Source organism: Equus caballus, chromosome 2, assembly GCF_041296265.1.
Source record: "Equus caballus isolate H_3958 breed thoroughbred chromosome 2, TB-T2T, whole genome shotgun sequence".
Taxonomy (NCBI): Eukaryota; Metazoa; Chordata; class Mammalia; order Perissodactyla; family Equidae; genus Equus; species Equus caballus.
Window position 1 is genome coordinate 106947576 of NC_091685.1, and position 17805 is coordinate 106965380.

At 35.6% G+C, this 17805-nt stretch overlaps 1 protein-coding gene across 1 annotated transcript; it reads right to left on the reverse strand.

The window, feature by feature from the left end:
* Positions 1–222: 222 nt before the first annotated feature.
* PLK4 (polo like kinase 4) lies at positions 223–16089 on the reverse strand. Its single transcript, XM_014737985.3, has 16 exons — positions 15685–16089; positions 14934–15029; positions 14114–14209; positions 13918–14032; positions 11415–12441; positions 10692–10792; positions 8319–8455; positions 7387–7491; positions 6897–6999; positions 5749–5898; positions 4634–4767; positions 4444–4535; positions 4149–4296; positions 2898–3038; positions 1275–1381; positions 223–864 (listed from the first exon to the last, which is right to left on the reverse strand). The coding sequence occupies exons 1-16, from the start codon at positions 15712–15714 to the stop codon at positions 762–764; spliced, it is 2685 nt and encodes an 894-aa protein (XP_014593471.2). The 5' UTR covers positions 15715–16089; the 3' UTR covers positions 223–761.
* Between the last annotated feature and the right edge of the window lie 1716 nt (positions 16090–17805).

A 17805-nucleotide genomic window follows, 5' to 3' on the forward strand; every position in this document is an offset into this window, starting at 1 on the left:
TAATTAATTGCATTGTTAAGTTCTTCAGTGTTAAGATGTTTAACACTAAAATATACAGATATTTTTAGATGGGGTAGAGAAATGATGTATTTACCATTTGCCAAATTAACTTTTCAAATTTAATTGGCTCCTCCTAAACAAACAGGAAACAAAATTTAAAAACAAGTTTACTAGTAACTTATTTTAAAATAAGTATTTAATTGAATAAATCAAAAGATAAAGTGACTTATCATTGTATTTATTTTTTTATAAAATGCATTTGCAGAAATGTTTCCTCAGAAACTGGTGCTACAAAAATAAATATAAAACAAATATACACGTTTACATATGTTACTTGTAACATAAATATACATTATTTACATGTTCAAAAATTCAAAAAGTCCAGCATATTTTGTCCATGATTCTCAACATGTCTGAGAAGTAAGGAAAACAATAAAAGCACAAACATACCACACACCATTTATATTTTTGCTTTTAAAAGATTGTTCAATACAAACATATGAACACAGTAAGTTTGGGGGTATATGTTCTAAGAGTAAAGTTAGGTGTCCTATTTTAATCTATGACCACTACATTTTATAAGTGACTCAAGTGTCATTCTGTTTTGTTCCCTCATTAGAATACATCCATTATAGTATAAATTAAAATTCTCTTTTGTAGAAGGCTTTCTGAGGAAGTTATAGTAAATAAAAAAAGTCACTTTACTTGAAAGCCAACAAAAAAGTTATTTATTAAACTTATATATCTAAAAGGAGCTTTCATCAGTGAAAACCAGGAGTTGGATTAGAAAACATCAAAAGGATGGAAGAAAGACACTGTAATTTCTGTTTGATGTATTCTGGTAATTTTTCATTTTCTCCATACCTAAGAGAAGCAAAAGAAAAAAAGACAAAAACATAACTTAATTACTTGGTTCATATGAGAGTATCAAAAGGCACATTATATTTTTCAGTAATTCTTCAATGGCAAGAGGCACTTCAGAAAATCATACAAAATTATTCATTAGAGTAGATACCTAAATCAAATTAAGCATACCCAATTTGTTTCCTTTTAAATAGACCAATTTCTAAATGTATTTAAATAATAAAAAAAATTAGATAAACTTGAATTGACATTATAATTTAAAACAAGCTGAAAATCTGTATTCTTCATTAAATTGAAGGCTCTAATCTAAAGAAAATAACATAACTTTATTAAATCATTTATTTCAACACACAGAGAAAACAAAATTGTAGCAAAGGATTGAATTCTCAACCATTATTTTAAGAACTTACCTAGTTGTGTGACCATTTGGGGATGTATAACTGATAGAAGACACTCCTGCCTGGACAACCAACTGGGACCCATCATTAAACTGAACCCACACAGCTCCACTAGTTAACTAGAAAAATAATAAGCATGCAAAATTACTATACGGGAGAGGATTTGAAGTTCTTAAAAGGCACTGATGTTTAACAGGTTTTTCACATAGTTAGAAAAAACCAATCTTCCCAGGTTAACTACAAATTTGAGGTTGTGATGGTAGGAGCATTGAGAATATTCATGTCTTTTTTAGATTATTCCTTTAATAGCTAGGGCTTTATAATATTAAAATTACTCTAAATGAATCTCATTTCCCATTCGTTTCCACTAGGGTAACTCAATAGTTTGTTTTTTGTTTTTTTCCACATAGTATTTCTAACCAAGAAGACATTTAGGAAATAACCAAAGCCAACACTTTCTTAAATTAGGATTTCCCTCTATTCTTTGTCCTTAGACCACAAGACTTTCTCATCTTCTTGAGAACATTACATCTTAGTCTTTGAAATTTGTTCCTTAGGCACTGATACTTTTTACAATGTGCCACTCCAAATAGAGTGCGAAGAAGATGTGGACATTGGAATCAAGTAGACCTGGGTTTATAACCAGATGCTGCCAAATAATGAGTAGGACTGTGCAAGTCAACCAACCATCATAAGCCATAATTTTACTATCTATAAAAGAAGATAACATCAACTTTACCAGGTTTTATTTTGGGGAATAATGAGACAACGTATATGAAAATCATGGTACCACACAGAAAGTACTCAACAAATGTTGAACTCCCTTCCCTTTATTTCCTATCCCCATAAAGGTCTAGGTTGCATTTTACTTCACTGTTAATTTGAAATTACATGTGCTATGCTCAAAAGACTAAGCTTCAAGCTTTCAGACAGGTTCATACCTACATAAAATTCTGTAAGTTTGAAACTAAATGTGGACTTAACTTTTAAGTGCAAAAATCCTTTTCTGCCAAATGAAAGTTACTCTAGAAATATAGATTACAAATAGTCTGTAAAACTTAAAATGCCCTAGACATCATTCTTAATTCCTAACAATAAGCGATTATCATGACCTCTACTGTAAAAATAACTGGCAAAAATAGGTCATGCAGGCCCTAGCAGGCAATCTGTCATCAACAAGATCCAGAGTTGTCCAACTGTATACAAATAAAAAATGCAGGGGCTGGCCCAGTGGCTGAGTGGTTAAGTTTGCGTGCTGCACTTTGGCGGCCCAGAGTTTTGCCAGTTCGGATCCCGGGTGCAGGCATGACACCACTCATCAAGCCATGCTGAGGCGGCATCCCACACAGCACAACCAGAAGAACCTACAACTAGAATATACAACTATGTACTGGGGGACTTTGGGGAGAAGGGAAACAAAAAAGAAGAGTGGCAACAGATGTTAGCTCTGGTGCCAATCTTAAAAAAAAAAAAGTTAAAATTTTTAGTGATAGAATCAATATATAAAAGGGTATAAAAACTTACTTGCAAAGAGAAATTTTTAAAATAATTTCTATTTTTTGGTAATTCTTTAATCATTGTGGAAACTAAAGAAACTCATACAGAGAAAATTCACCTTCCTAAAAACCTTCTCACCTGTGTAGCCCAACCAACATTTTTCACAAAAACAGACTTCAAAAGTTGTGCTGATTTAGGAAGACAATCGTTCACACCACTAGGAGAGATGCTTGTTCCGGAGGCCAGAGCTGTGGCGCCAAGTCCTTCACCTGTAACCGTCTACAAACAGAAAAGACAGGGAGACGCTATTCCTCAGCATTTTCATAAGCCAGCTTCAGCAAAAGCAGAAAATGACTGGATTTTCATTAGTGTAAAGTAATATTTTAAAAACAAAATTAAAATATAACCACATAAGCATTAAAGTTCAGTTTTAAAGTATTAATTAAAAAATATATAACCACATTATGGAAAACCAGAAAAATACAGAACAGAAAAAAAGTCATACAACTGCTATTTTCATTTGGTAAATTTCTTTTATCTTTTCTCCCCCCAAGGTATAATTTTTCATAGCTGCAATTACATATGTATGTATGTGTGTGCAGGTACACAGGTAAACGTACTACACACAAACAGATCTATCTCTTTAATGCTGCATTTTTCTACATTGCTATATAGTCTTTATTAGCAGCACAGTTCACTGAGTAAAAATATAATAAGTGTATTTAACCATGAGCCTATCATGAATATTAAGGCAGTTGATATTTTACTAGAAAAAATAAAACAAAATATATATTAATAGAGTTAGCTTTCTCCTAGAGGGATTAGGTTAGTCCTCACTGAAGTAGCATTTAAACTGACACAAGAAGGATGAGAAAGAATTAGCCATTAAGGAGTTGGAGAAGAGTTCCAGGTCAAGTGAAGAGCATGTGAAAAGGCCCTGAGATTAAGAACTAAAAGATGGCTTCTGAGGCTCAAGCACAAAGCGTGGGGTAAAGTAGCTCAGGATGAGGCTGAAAAAGTAGGTAGGTGATAGTAAGGCCACAGTAAGGAGCTTTTTTTTTTAAGATAGGCACCTGAGCTAACAACTGTTGCCAATCTTTTTTTTTTTCCTGCTTTTTTACTCCCCAAGTTCCCCCAGTACATAGCTGTATATTTTGGTTGTGGGACCTTCTAGGTGTGGCATGTGGGACACTGACTCAGCATGGCCTAATGAGCAGTGCCATGTCCGCGCCCAGGATCCGAGCCAGCGAAACTCTGGGCCACTGAAGTGGAGCATGCGAACTTAACCACTCGGCAACGGGGCTGGCCGCAGGAGTTTTAATTTTATATCAAGGGCATCAGGCAATCACTGAAGAGTTTAAAGTAGAGAAATGGCATATATTTACTTACAGAAGGACTAAGTATCGGCGCCTGTTTCGAAGAAGCAGCACTATTTATGATCATTCTATTCAAAGATGGTCTCTCTCTCATTGGGTAGTTTGGATCCACAGAAGGAGTAGGTGATAAGGCCTTAGGTGAACTAGTATTACCAGGTTTTCTGAAGGAGATAGAAATGTCCAAATATGTTCCCTTAAAGCTTTCAATTTATAGAAAACTAAAGAATGTTCATAATGTAAACATCAAACTGTTTTTGTAACATTTCCCATACATTTCAGCCATATTTAAAAATTTTTCAAACATTTACCTTCCTATGATTATTGGGAAAAAGGGAGCACCTCCACTTTTGTTTTCCTCTTCTGAAATTATGGATTCTAGTGCTAAACAAATACGATGACCCTATTTCAAAAGAAGAGTGCTTTCCGTCATTGTTTCACCTATGTCATTTGTAATCATTATTAACTGGTACGAAAAACCTACTACAAGGAGCTACGTACCTCATTAGCATGGTCCATATAAATTTTTAGTTCCTCTTTCAAGCTATTAACTTCACTTTCACCTTTTAAGGTGTAAGATTTCCCAGTCTTTTCAATAACATGAATTAAATCTTCTGTTTTGTGTATCTTTGCTCCTTAAAAAATAAGAAGAAAACTATTCTTTTATCATTTCTTTAAATATTCCTAGATTTATCTTCAATATCATACCAGTACATAATGGCTCCTAGGATTAAGGTATCATTTATCTTCAGTTGTTGACCATTAATAAAATGAGGCTCTCAAAGTATTCAAAACACAAAGGCCATCCATTTTTCTTTCCTGCATATATCTGGCTTGAGTCTAATACTTTTACGATATTTTAAAAAATCACTGCTCTCTTATAAAACACAACTGAAGGACAGCTATAACTATAGGTGTACTATGTGAGTGTATGTGCTATGTGTCCCTTAAAGGAGGGAGCTTTACAGGTTAAAAAGTAAATTATCTTTATGGAATAAATATAGAAAATAAGATTCTCTGGTTCAACCTATCCTTTTGCCACATTTATAATTCTTATAATTTGGTATATGTCCATTTAAGTTTCTAATAAGAAATAGAATATTGTTTATTTCACATGATTTTTATACTATCAATCCGGATGTTTTTAAATTTGAGCCAAAAAGAGAAAGAGGACTAACATACATATTAGAGGATAAACAAGAAAGCATATATAAATAAATTTTGGTTAACATGATTTGACATACAGTATACTGCACTACATAATTTATTTATACAGATACACACACACACACACAACGTATATACAGTCATGTGTTGCTTAACAGCAGGGATACATTCCGAGAAATACATCATTAACCAATTTCGTCATTGTGTGAACATCAACAGTGTATTTACACAAACCTAGATGGTATAACCAATTACACACCTACACTACATGGTACTAATCTTATGGGACCACTGTTGTACATGTGGTCTATCACTGACCAACACGATGTCATGCAGTACATGACTGAATATCTTAAAAAGCTGCTGTGTTGGAAATTAAAAAAAACAACCCACAACTACTAAATTATGAACTACAGGGAAAAAAATTACTGTTTTTAAATGGTACTTACCATCATAAAACCAAACCTCAAAATCAGCACCAGGAGAATTCTCCATCAAAACACATTTAGCATATCTTGTAAAATAAGTGATTTTGGGAGATTTAGATCTTACAAGCTGTACAAATCTGGAAGCATATTGATATTTTCGCCAGTACTTTTCTAGGGGAAGAAAAAACACAAGCTAGTATTAGGGAATAAAGCGTTGACTTGATATATAAATTCCATAAAAGTTTAATATTTATTTCTATTCTTTCTCAAAAGCTCAAGTTGATAGGTTAGTAATCTCAGTACTAAAATAAAAATATTTTAGAGATACAAGTCTATTATTTTAATGAAAACTAAAGATAGGATAATAAAATTCCGAAGAAGCATATAACAAAATCCAATGACTTGTATCACGATTATTTTTAAAATCTCTTTCTTTGAATCACTGACTCATTATAAGTAAGGTAACGATTCCAGGAAAGTTTTAACAAATGAAATGAAAAGATTTCTACCTGAGATATCAGAACCAAATGCCTTTCAGGGAAAGAAAGTTCTGTTTATGTTAGTGAAGAACAGTTTTACAGTCCCTATATACAAAAGTAAGTTTTTGCAGTTCCCTATAACTAGGGTCACTTACAGTATTTAAATAGTCTTGTCTACCCAGTTTTTTCCTAACAGGATTAGATGAGATAGGTTTTCTTGATGGTTTCTAAAAGTCACCTTGGTGAAGTCTTACTATTTAGTATTTAATTCCCCAGTCCATAATATCCAGAAGCTGCACTGGGAGTCAAATATGGTTAACCACGACTATAAATGATTGTTTATGTAGCATGGTAATAATTTCAAAAGTCAAAAACTGGATACTTTATGTTGAATTTTTAACACGGTTCTAGACAAATTAGTAACTAAACAAGTGTACAAATTATATTCGTGTGATATATGACTAACATTCCAGAGTTAGTTTTTACTTAAATAAATAGAATACAATACAATTAAAACACAGACTATGAAGAAACACTGGATTGGTAAGGTATCACCAGAAATAAAGTATGAGAACGTGACCTGCGGCCTGACTGAAGCCAAGATATTTACAACCTATGATATCCAAGTATATAGACTTTCTGTATACATCAATCCACTTTCTAAATGTATTCCCTGGTAAGCTTACTTACCTGGTAAACTGTCAAAGCTGTACCTACTGATGTTGTCAGTAGGAGAGGGTGGTCTCTCAGCAAGAGGAAAACCTCTCCCATCATTTGGATAATAAATAGTGATCTGCCAAACAAATTGTTAAGAATTCTAATTATATGCCATAAAGTTAGAGCACGATATTTTGTTACTAACATAATGAAAAGAGCTCATATGTAATATTAAATACTATTTCATTGAAAATGCCAAATACTCTCTAAAAGTACTTTTTTTGCTTTTTAAACTAGAGCTTAAAATTTAGATTTTGTAACTAGTTATAATTATTTTAAAAACCACACAAATTTATTTAAATATGTATAGTATTCTATTTCAGTTTCTGAATTCCAGAGACACTATCATATCAGGAAAACTGATTTTTAAAAACTTTAAAGATACCCTTATAGAATGAATTGGAATGCTAAATGCTTAAGCGATGATCAGAATTTGCAAAATAATAAAGTAAATCCACATTACCATATTTCCATCACTAGATATTTGAAGAACTTCTTTCACATATTCTTGAGATGTAAACTCCTTTAGAAGCTCCACACATACCTCCTCTGAATCAAGTATGCTCACCTGAAAGACAAAACTAAAATCACTAACAATTCTCTTGTTTACTAAATAGCTCTGACATATATAATACTTAAAAGTACTTAACCATGGCTGAAACAAAAATTAAAGTCAAAACCGAGGTGCTTCACAGCAACAGTCTAGACCAGAGGTGTATTTGAGCACAACTGTGAAACATAAGGAGCAAAGGTAAGAAGATATAATGAAACGTGAAATGATAACCAGTGAGTAGAATAAAAGCAGAAGGTAGGGTGGAGAACACGGACTTTGACAAGACAATAGCAAGCCAAACAAAGGCAAGACTGGGTGAAATGGAAAACAAGGACAAACAGGAGGAACATGGAATTAAAAAATAAAATCAGCATTCCCAATTCACACACATTTTTTTAAAACTCTAAACTTCATTTTGTGTATATTCCTTTTCTTTAAATAGCTTCAGATGTTAAAAAAAAGTTCTATTTCCTATTTTACCTTTTTGATTTGAGACTGGATTAAATGTAGAAACAATAAAAACAAAATTTAGTGACAGGAATTGTGAATAAAATAATATTTAACACAGTATTTAGCCAGTATTATTTTTCAATGTTTTTCATTATCAATAACTTAAAATTCAAAACTTGTCAGTATCAATTCACCATTCTTAAAGTAGCCAGAAGGAAACAAGAGGTACTTTTCCATAAATACCCTGTCTCTTTTCTTTTAAATGAGTCTATCACATACATATCAGAAGTACAGGGACATATTAAGGAACTAAAAAAACATCATGTTTGATAGCAGAAATCAGGTACTCAAGGAACATACCATATAGTAATTTAGAAAAATAATACACATACCACAGCCTTTTTGGTTTTCTGTCTGATTGGTTTTAACCTGTAAGCAGTCAAAGGAGACGTAATGCTTCGTAACGTATGTTTCTGATAACCCACTGGTGGCTCCATATCCCTAGTCTTGCTTTGTTCAGAAAGAGGATCTAGGCCAAAAACAGATTCTTGTTAAATTATCTCAGTCACATATTTCATGGTATTCAGCTGTTTTGCAGAATGTGCATTATCAGAAACATGAGGGCTCTTTTTGGCTCTTTTATCAGTCCAGACATTTCTTGACGTATCCTGCAAATCTGGATGGCCCTGGAAATCTCTGTTTGGGCTAAAGCTGTGGTGCTCAGTGGTCCCTCTTAAATGAGCTACAATATAGACAGAATAAAGCAATCTAGCGAATAATTACGAAGTCAAGTCTACACAAAACAGTGTCATGCTGGTATTATTCTAATAGCACTTTTTTTTTTTTAGGAACAAAAGAAATCTAGTAAAAAAAAACGGCTCATAAGTTTTCTAACACTAAGCAGTTTAAGATATGATTAATAAAAGAGTGAATTTAAAAAAACATTTTAAGCCAGACTGCAAAGAAATATCTTTAGTATTCTGAAGATTAAGAAAGAAAAGATAGTAACTAGTTTTTCAATCAAGGCAAAAACTAGTCACCTAGGGTCACCTACCAATTCTAAAACAATTAACTGCCAACACTCCAACAAATACAGATTTGGGAGTTCTCAGCTAATCATTCTAGAAAACATATAAATTTACTCTTTTTAAGCTAAGGACTGTCTATTCCATCTCTACTTACCAAATATGCAACTAAAAGCAAAAAATACTATAATATATGAAATAGCTTTAATATTTTAGTATTTAATACTACAAATGTATTTGCACCCTCAATTTTTAAAAGTTCTTATTGAACTTTACCCAATTATACTTTTAGAATTCACATGGTAACATTATTTTTGTAAGGCCTTTACAGTGATTAGACTATATAAAACTCTGTAAAGCAATTTTTCAAATGCTAAACTCTAAAAATTAGTATTGTAATTTTTTCCTTAAATGACTTTTTAGTGTTTTTCCCCCTACTCCTATTTTGACAGAAAATATTTTGGACCAAATAATAGACCTTAAAATTGCAACAGTACTACTAGATTATTATAAATAAGGCTATTTTTCCATCTCAGACATGTCTATGTTACCAAATAAAAGTATTTATAAACACAATAGAAGGTTAAGTGCAAGATTAAGTACATGACAGTATTATAGTTTAAAAAACATAGACTTCTATTATCATCTTCAGCAAGCACAAATGAAAAGATTAATTCTTTTGGGATGTTGAAAATAACATATATAAAAAAAGAATAGACTCTTGCGGTGACATAACAACTCTCTGCTTAAATTACAGCCATACGACGCACTCTTTGTCTGAGGTAACACAATACTTAGGCACAAAATGATCTCCTCCTCTCCGTATGTCTCCTTTTTATTCTTTTTCCATCCTTATTTTTCCAACCCATTTCTATGAATCTGTCATGTTCATTAATAAGAAATGTTCGACTTTCAAACTCTATATCTAAAAATAATGACTTGGGTGACAGCTGTTTAAAAACGTTTAGGTTTTAGTATCTGTATACTTTAGTATATATGAGGTCCCAAGGGTAAACCATGATGTCAACATCAGCTTCTACTTAAAAATAAGGTCAATCATCTTTTTCGTTTTTTTCATTTTTTTTAAGTTTTTTTTTTGTTTTTTCCTTTTTCTCCCCAAAGCCCCTCGGTACATAGTTGTATATTCCTCATTGCGGGTCCTTCTAGTTGTGGTATGTGGGACGCTGCCTCAGCGTGGCTTGATGAGCAGTGCCATGTCCGCACCCAGGATTCGAACTGACGAAACACCGGGCCGCCTGCAGCGGAGCGCATGAACTTAACCACTCGGCCACGGGGCCAGCCCCAAGGTCAATCATCTTTTAATTATTTTATAGGCACTGACAGTAGGTGCTTATTACAGAGAGGCTGCAAGAGCAGAGGGGTTAAGAGTAGTCTCTGAGGCAGACTGCTTGGAGGGGAATCCTGGCTCCTTTACTTACTGGCAGGGTAGCTTGGCAAATTAAGCTCTGTGCACCACAATTTTCTCATCTGTAAGACAGGGCTAATAAGAGTATCTTCCTCATACGTTTGCTGTGAGAATCTAATGAGTTGTTAATACATGTGAAGCATTAAGGACAGTGGCAGATATTTTAAATACTCAAATGTGTTAGCAGTTATTATTACTATTACTGTAATATAGTTTATTGAAAATGTATTTTCTTAAGAAAACCCAAATAGAAACTGCAATGCTTAAGTGTCTAAGTCATTAATTTTTTATTAAATGCTCCATTAAAAACTCACCTTTTACTTGCAGATTCCCAAACCACTGTTGCACCATTTCAGTTTGAGATATCTGGTCTGGAAATGGAAAAGGAGTTTTTCCTGGACAAAGACGATTGGAACTAAACAAAGAACAAAAATCTCATAAACTAATAAAAAATTATCAGGTAATAACTTTTCAGATACAAATACTTAAAAAGGGAGATATCTTCTGATTTGAATACCTGAAATTGTAGAATAACTGTAGAAACAAATATTTCCATAACTAAATTGTGTCTAAGAAGCTAAACTCCCATGCTAAAATGCCCATGGTAGTGTGACAATGTTTCTAACATGGCTACTGCCCTCTTGCAATTTAAGCATAAAAATCAAAGATCAGAAAAATAAAAAAATAAACACTTACAGTAACTAAAAAACTAGCCTGCAAGACACGTTTAACATATGATACTTTGCACTGGAGATTTGCTTCATATAAAATTAAAAAATGAAACAAAAAGTTCCCAAGTATTAAACACATATTACAAACATAATCATGAGCACATACACTCACTTGCAAAGAGATTCTTAACTACAATTCAAAATCATCATTCTGATTCTCTTCCTAATAATAAAAACCATAGTTAAGAAGTACCCCAGAACATCTGACGACATTAGAGACACGGTAATCCCCCTTAGTTAGATGCAGCTTCATGTTTGAGCTACTATGTTTATCAAAAAATAAAATGATTTTGATAGTATTCTTACAGTGCTTGATCATTATCAGGTCTTTCAAAAGATCCAGAACAATTGGATGCCTTTTCTTTAAAGAAGTGAAAAATATTGACATTGCTGTTTGTGGGTGAGTATCGTTCTTCATTTTCATCTACTCCTGATCTTTTGGATTTTGAAAGCACTTCTGCTGAGTGACATCGTTCCATTGTATACGTTTTTCCTGGAGACTGAGTGTTAGAAGTGCCAGATCTATCAGAGGAATGGGCTCTACGAAGGTAGCGGGAATGTGGCCTTTCTTCTGCATCTTGGATTACTCTTCCCCTTCCACTATTACTGATTTCTTGTTCTTGATTTCCCCACTGAGTATAAAAACTGCTTCCATCTCCTGAAGAAGAAAAATCATTTGCAATTTTACTCTTTGGAAAAATAGTCATTTTATTTGGGAGTGGCTGACCAATCAAAAGCCTTCTTCTGTCAAATAAACTACCACTCATACTGGTACTGGAAGAAGCCGTAACAGCAGTAGAAATGGTGGCATGTCCACTATCAATTGAGTCTTCCACAGTTCCTAAATCTTTACTTTTTGTTGAAGAATTCCGGGACATAAAAGGATGCTCTAACACTGAAGACAGACTTAAACGATCTGCTGGGTTTCTACGAAGTAAGTGGTGAATAAGGTCCTTGGCCTCTCTTGACAAAAAAGTTGGCATTTTGTAATCTGCCAATACTACTTTATTTAAGGTGTTCTTAACTGTGTCCGTGTCAAAAGGTGGTCTCCCAGTAAGCAACGTATAAAACATACAGCCCAAGGACCAAACATCAGATTCAAGACCATGTGCACTTCGAGTTGCAATCTCTGGTGAAATGTAATTAGGAGTTCCACATAAAGTATAGTGTTTTTCATGTGGCATTTTCAATTGAGTTGCCAGCCCAAAATCGGCAATCTTGATGTTCATATTACGCGTAAGTAAGAGGTTAGAAAGCGTGAGGTCCCGGTGTAATATACCATGAGAATGGAGATATAACATTCCTGTGATGATCTGGTGCATGAAGTGTCGAGCTGTTAGAATGTAAAAAATAAAACAATTTAGAAAATCTGGAAGATTCAGTATTTAGAATCTCAAAATTCAGTATTTAGAAACCCAAGTACACATGCCAGAGTATTACATAATACTGGCTTGCAGCTTAGTTTTGCCAATCAAAATACTACTCTGATAATTTCATATTCTTTAATTCCTGTTAAGACAACTAGGCACTCCTTTTAATCTTTATCCTTTCTAACTGATGATTTTCTATATAGTTATGGGAAGCTTAATCTTATTAGCAATCGAAAGAGACTAGAGTAACTATGGTAACCAGAAGTCCATAGCAATTAAGAGAAAATACTTATAACTGCACAACAATTCATAAATACATTCTAATTGTAAAAAAAAAAGCAAGCTAAAGCTCCTCTGATGTCCTCCCAAACTCTCCCAAAAAGTAATCATTAACATTGTGTACATATTCTTTTATACTTTTCTTCTGTGTGCCTACATACATTTAAATCTACAGAAATACATTGTAACAAATGCTTTTAAAATATAAAAATGGTATAAAAATATATAGTTTCATTACTTTTTCCCCAATTCACGTTTCTTGGAGATATTTCTATGTCAGTACACATAAATCCCCACTTTATTTAATTGCTGTTGATGAACATTTGGGTCACTTCTGATATTTCAAGATTACAAAAAATATAGCAATAAACATTGTTGTACATGCTTGTTTTCTTGTGCATACGTATGTGGTGCTTCCTTATGTTAAATTCAGGAAGTAGAATCACTGAACTGAAGAATAAAATTTAGTATTTTAATATCATGCCAAATTGTCCTTCAAAAGGCTATATTTTCATGCACATCCTTGTTAACATTAGGTAGTCTTAATCCAACGAGTAAAAAAATGGTACTCATTATTTTAGCTGGCACTCTTATGATTCCTATCGAATTTGAGCATCTTTCCAGGTTTAGTGGCCATTTGTACTTCTCTTCTGTGAACAGTCTGCTTACATCCCCTGCCCATTTTTCTACAGATGAAGCAATTTGATCACGAGTTGATAGCTTTTGGAAGCTGACTGGTAAGTTGATGAGGGCTCATTACACTACTCTCTCTATGTTTGACATTTTCTATAATAAATGGTTTCAACAGTTGTTTGTGATTCACTTAGAAACTACTTTATAGTCATCAATAGCATTCTAAAAAGCTCATCTCTAGATCTGAAGGGATACATACTAAATTGCTACCAATGACTTAATTTAAAATGTGGTTTGGGGGACAGATGGATAACAAATTTCTGCTTTTACTTCTGTAATGCTTGAATTATTTATAGGAACTAACGGCTTTTATAATTTTGAGGGGAAAAAAGTCTCCTTTTCTAGCTCAAAGTAATAACTGAAACAGTTTCACTAAATATTACAAAGTAGCACATTCTTCAAAACTACACTTCAAAGAGTAAAATTTATAGGTACAGGAAAAAAAAACAAGAAAAGCAGCTGCCTACCTTCATTTTCTGAGAATGGTTTCATTCTGTTCTTTAGATACCTGTTCATTTCTCCATTATGGCACATTTCTAATACTAGGTACACATAATTGTTATCTTCAAAATAGTTATACAACTGAAATGTAAAAGGGCATAATAAATTATAACATACAAAAATTCAATGTCCTTGGCCACTTCTATAAAATTTGTATCTTACCTCCAAGATAGAAGGATGCTTCAATTGGCAATGTATTTTCACCTCATTTTGGACTCTCTGTACCATTCCAGCTTTGTACATGGCTTTCTTATCTATCTAAAAATACCATGAGAGATTTAAATGATGATAAATTTGCAAATGTGAAGTTTTCAAAAATAACTTTGAAAAGAGAATGTATACTTTAAAATATTCTGAAGTCCTGTTACTTATTTCCTTATGAGATCAATTTACTTTGTTGTCTATTTTCCCCATACACCTAGCAGAGTACTTGGCAGAGTGAGCTTTCAGTATGTTTGCCCAATGCATTCTAATACCCTCTCCCAACTTAAAAAACTTAATAGCACAACTATCATACCGATAACAAGAACAAAAATTTAGCCAAGCTTTAAAACAAAACTTCCCTTCCCTCTCCCTATTGGTTTAGATGAGCGATTGTTAATCCCCGGATGAGCTCCTTTCCTTATGTTACTATTAGACTCACCTCTAACAATCAAGAATAATATTTTAGACTGTTACAGTGTAATACAGACCTATGCAAAAGCGTACTCAAATTGTTCTTTGATTTCTACTAATTACTCCATGTATGCATAAGAAGAACAAATACCAGGTCTACTGAACATTAATGAAGATAAGACACTTATTTAAGATAGCCTTAGGTTCAATTGCTGGACGTGGCACTATTGTCGTCTGCCTAAGCACTGGGTTCTTTACACCCTAATAATCAAATAAAACGCTGGTACGTAAGGAGTTTCTGAGGTCTCAAGTCACCTCTATAGTTACTTGCAAAGCAGAGGTGAGAAGCTGATTAATATATTCTTACCATTTTGATTGCAACTTCTAAACCAGTGTGAATGGACTCAGCTCTGTAGACACCAGCAAATGATCCTTTACCAAGCAGATTTCCAACTTTAAAATCCTTAAAAGTTAAAATTAAAGAATATGTGTGATGACTCATAGAAGTAGAGAGAAGAAAAATGAGGAGGAACTGGAAAAAGAAGATAAAATAGATCGGAAAGGGAATTTGAATTCAAAATTCAAGCAGGTATTACACCTCGATACAGCAGAGGTCTAGGGTGGAAAGCATGTTGATGCCTTGCGGGCTCCCTGAGCGGCCAGGCTGGGTTCCAGATTGAGCACCCTGCCGATCTGCTTCCTCACCCTCAATGCAGCCTCATGACCCTCCTCCCACCGCCAGCCAACCCCAGGGAGCCGAGGGCCTGGTGAGAATCCCGCCGCAGCTGCCGCCGGAGGTAACCGCCATGCCCTCGGAGAAGGGGGAGGCAGCGTCGCCCCGCTCTAGCGCGGCAGCTCCGGCGGGATCGCTGACACGAAGCCGCAGCGTCTAGGAACAGCAGGGCGGGGACGCGAGAGACCCACCTGTGCCACCGCCCCCGCATGTTTGAGGGGCGGGCCGCTCCGCCCCCAAACAGCCGGGCCCCTGGCAGTTGGGACCCTTCCAAAGCACCTCGGCGCCCGCACCGCAGCCGTTAGCTTCGCCCAGTCCCCTTCCCGCAGTGGTCTCGAGTGCCGCCACTCCCACCCGCCCGGCTGAGGACGGCCTAGTCTTTCACCTCGATCTTCTCCCCGATGCAGGTCGCCATATTTCCAGGCCCCGGCCTGTGCTCCCCGGATGAGCTCCTTTCACGCAGTCCCTTCGAGGCAGCGCTCCGAGCAGCCAGCCGTTCTTGGCGCCCATCAGGCTCGGCTCTCTAGGCCGCCGCTCCTGGCGACGACGGCGCAGCCACAGAAAGGCCTCCCGGGCACCTTCCGAGGCCTAGGCGGCGCCTCCGCGCCCTCATTTTGAAAAACTCGCGCCGGTTGCCGTCCAAGCAACGCAGGCGATGACGTAATGAGACGGTCGCTCCGGAGAGGCTGCGCCGGGGCGCGCATGCGTGGCAGGCTCTGCGCTGCTCGCCCAGGTTTCCAGGCCTCAGGGCGGAGGGCCGGAAGTGCTCTGGCCGCCTGCAGCTTGGGGCGGAAGCGCTGGCGGTCCAGTTCTTGAAGACCCTCGGCCGGCCGACGCATGAAAGAGCTAGCCTGAAGTGCGACACGTTTACAACTGTTGCGTTAGTCACTTCATGGTCTGAAAAACTACTTTCAATTCTGTAAAGGGTTTTAAAATGATTTTAAAATTAGAAATGTTTAAACTTGACAGAACAGCACAGGAAAAATGTCATCACCTGGCGTAAAAACACTTTAGGCCTCTATGCTTAATGGTTTTTCATAACTGTAATGAATGTGTACAGTGCTTGAAGAAAATGAACTCCATTCTTTAGTGTGGTAAATTCTCCTTAGGTATAATAATGTCATTTGTATAACAACTTATATTTAAGAGACGTCATGCGTGTTATGATATGCGTTGATCAAAAGACAGCCCTATAAAGGTGGGATGATTCATCTTTGCCCGTGAGAAAATTGAACTACTCCACAAACTTAGATCTTCTGTTTCTAAATCGAACACTCTTTTCTTCTATATTAATGGATATATCAAGTTTACTTAAGATTGTCTACCTACAAGCTGTAAAAAAAAAACCCCTCTGTTCAGAGAAAAGTCAACTTTTCCCCTTCATTTCTGAAATTGTTTCTTAAAGGTTGTATGTTATAATGGCTGGGCAGTTGGTTCCAGAATCCACTCTTCCGATTAGACTTGCTTTTGCTTTTGACTTTTCAAAAGTACCTATAATTTACTGTTGTTGTTTGTAGGTCTTTTGGGGAAGTATTTATCCTTTATTCCATTAATATCAGGTACTATGTTGACTTTTTTAAAAAGACAGTTTTTCTAGAGCAGTTGTAGGTTCACAGCAAAATTAAGTGAAAGGTACAGAGATTTCCCATCTACTCCCCTACCCCCTCGCATGCATAACTTCCCCATTATCAACATCAGTCACCAGAATGGTACGTTTTTAACAAGGATGAAGTATATTGACCCATTATAATAATCCAAAGTCCGTAGTTTACCTTAGAGTTCACTCTAAGCGTATATTTTATGGGTTTTGGCAAATGCATAATGACATGTATCTATCATTATAGTATCATACAAAGTATTTTCACTGTCCTAAAAACCCTCTGTGCTCTTTCTATTCATTTCCCCCTCCACCCTCTAGCAACCAATAATCTTTTTATTGTCTCCCTAGTTTTGCCTTTTCCAGAATGACGTGTAGTTGGAGTCATACAGCCTTCTCAGATTGGCTTCTCTTAGTGATATGCATTTCCTCCATGTTTTTTCATGGCTTAATAGCTCACTTCTTTTTAGCATTGAATAATATTTCATTGTCCGAATGTACCAGTGCCCAAGCCCACGCAGTGTGGAATAGAAGCTGGAGTGCTGGTAAGGACAAATTCTCTGTGCAATAACCCTATGTGGACCCTAGACTGGGGCTTATGGCAAAAACCTGTGAATGCCTCCCAGTGATGACTACGGACTTTGAATTAGAGAATTTCTATTTGAGGGGCATTTACTGCTTTGCTGTCGAACATTGATTGAAGCTACCTCGATGATTGAAGCACATAAAATGATCTTAAAACCTGAAATACCCATAATGTCTAGGGTGATGTTGGAGAAATGCCCTAATGGGGATGGCGGTGCCCAGGAGAGTTCCATATATATGTTAAAATGGAAATGGCTTATATATGATCATGCTGCCTGGGGAATGTAAGGAGGAGATACTCATGAGCAGGGAGACTCTTTTCCC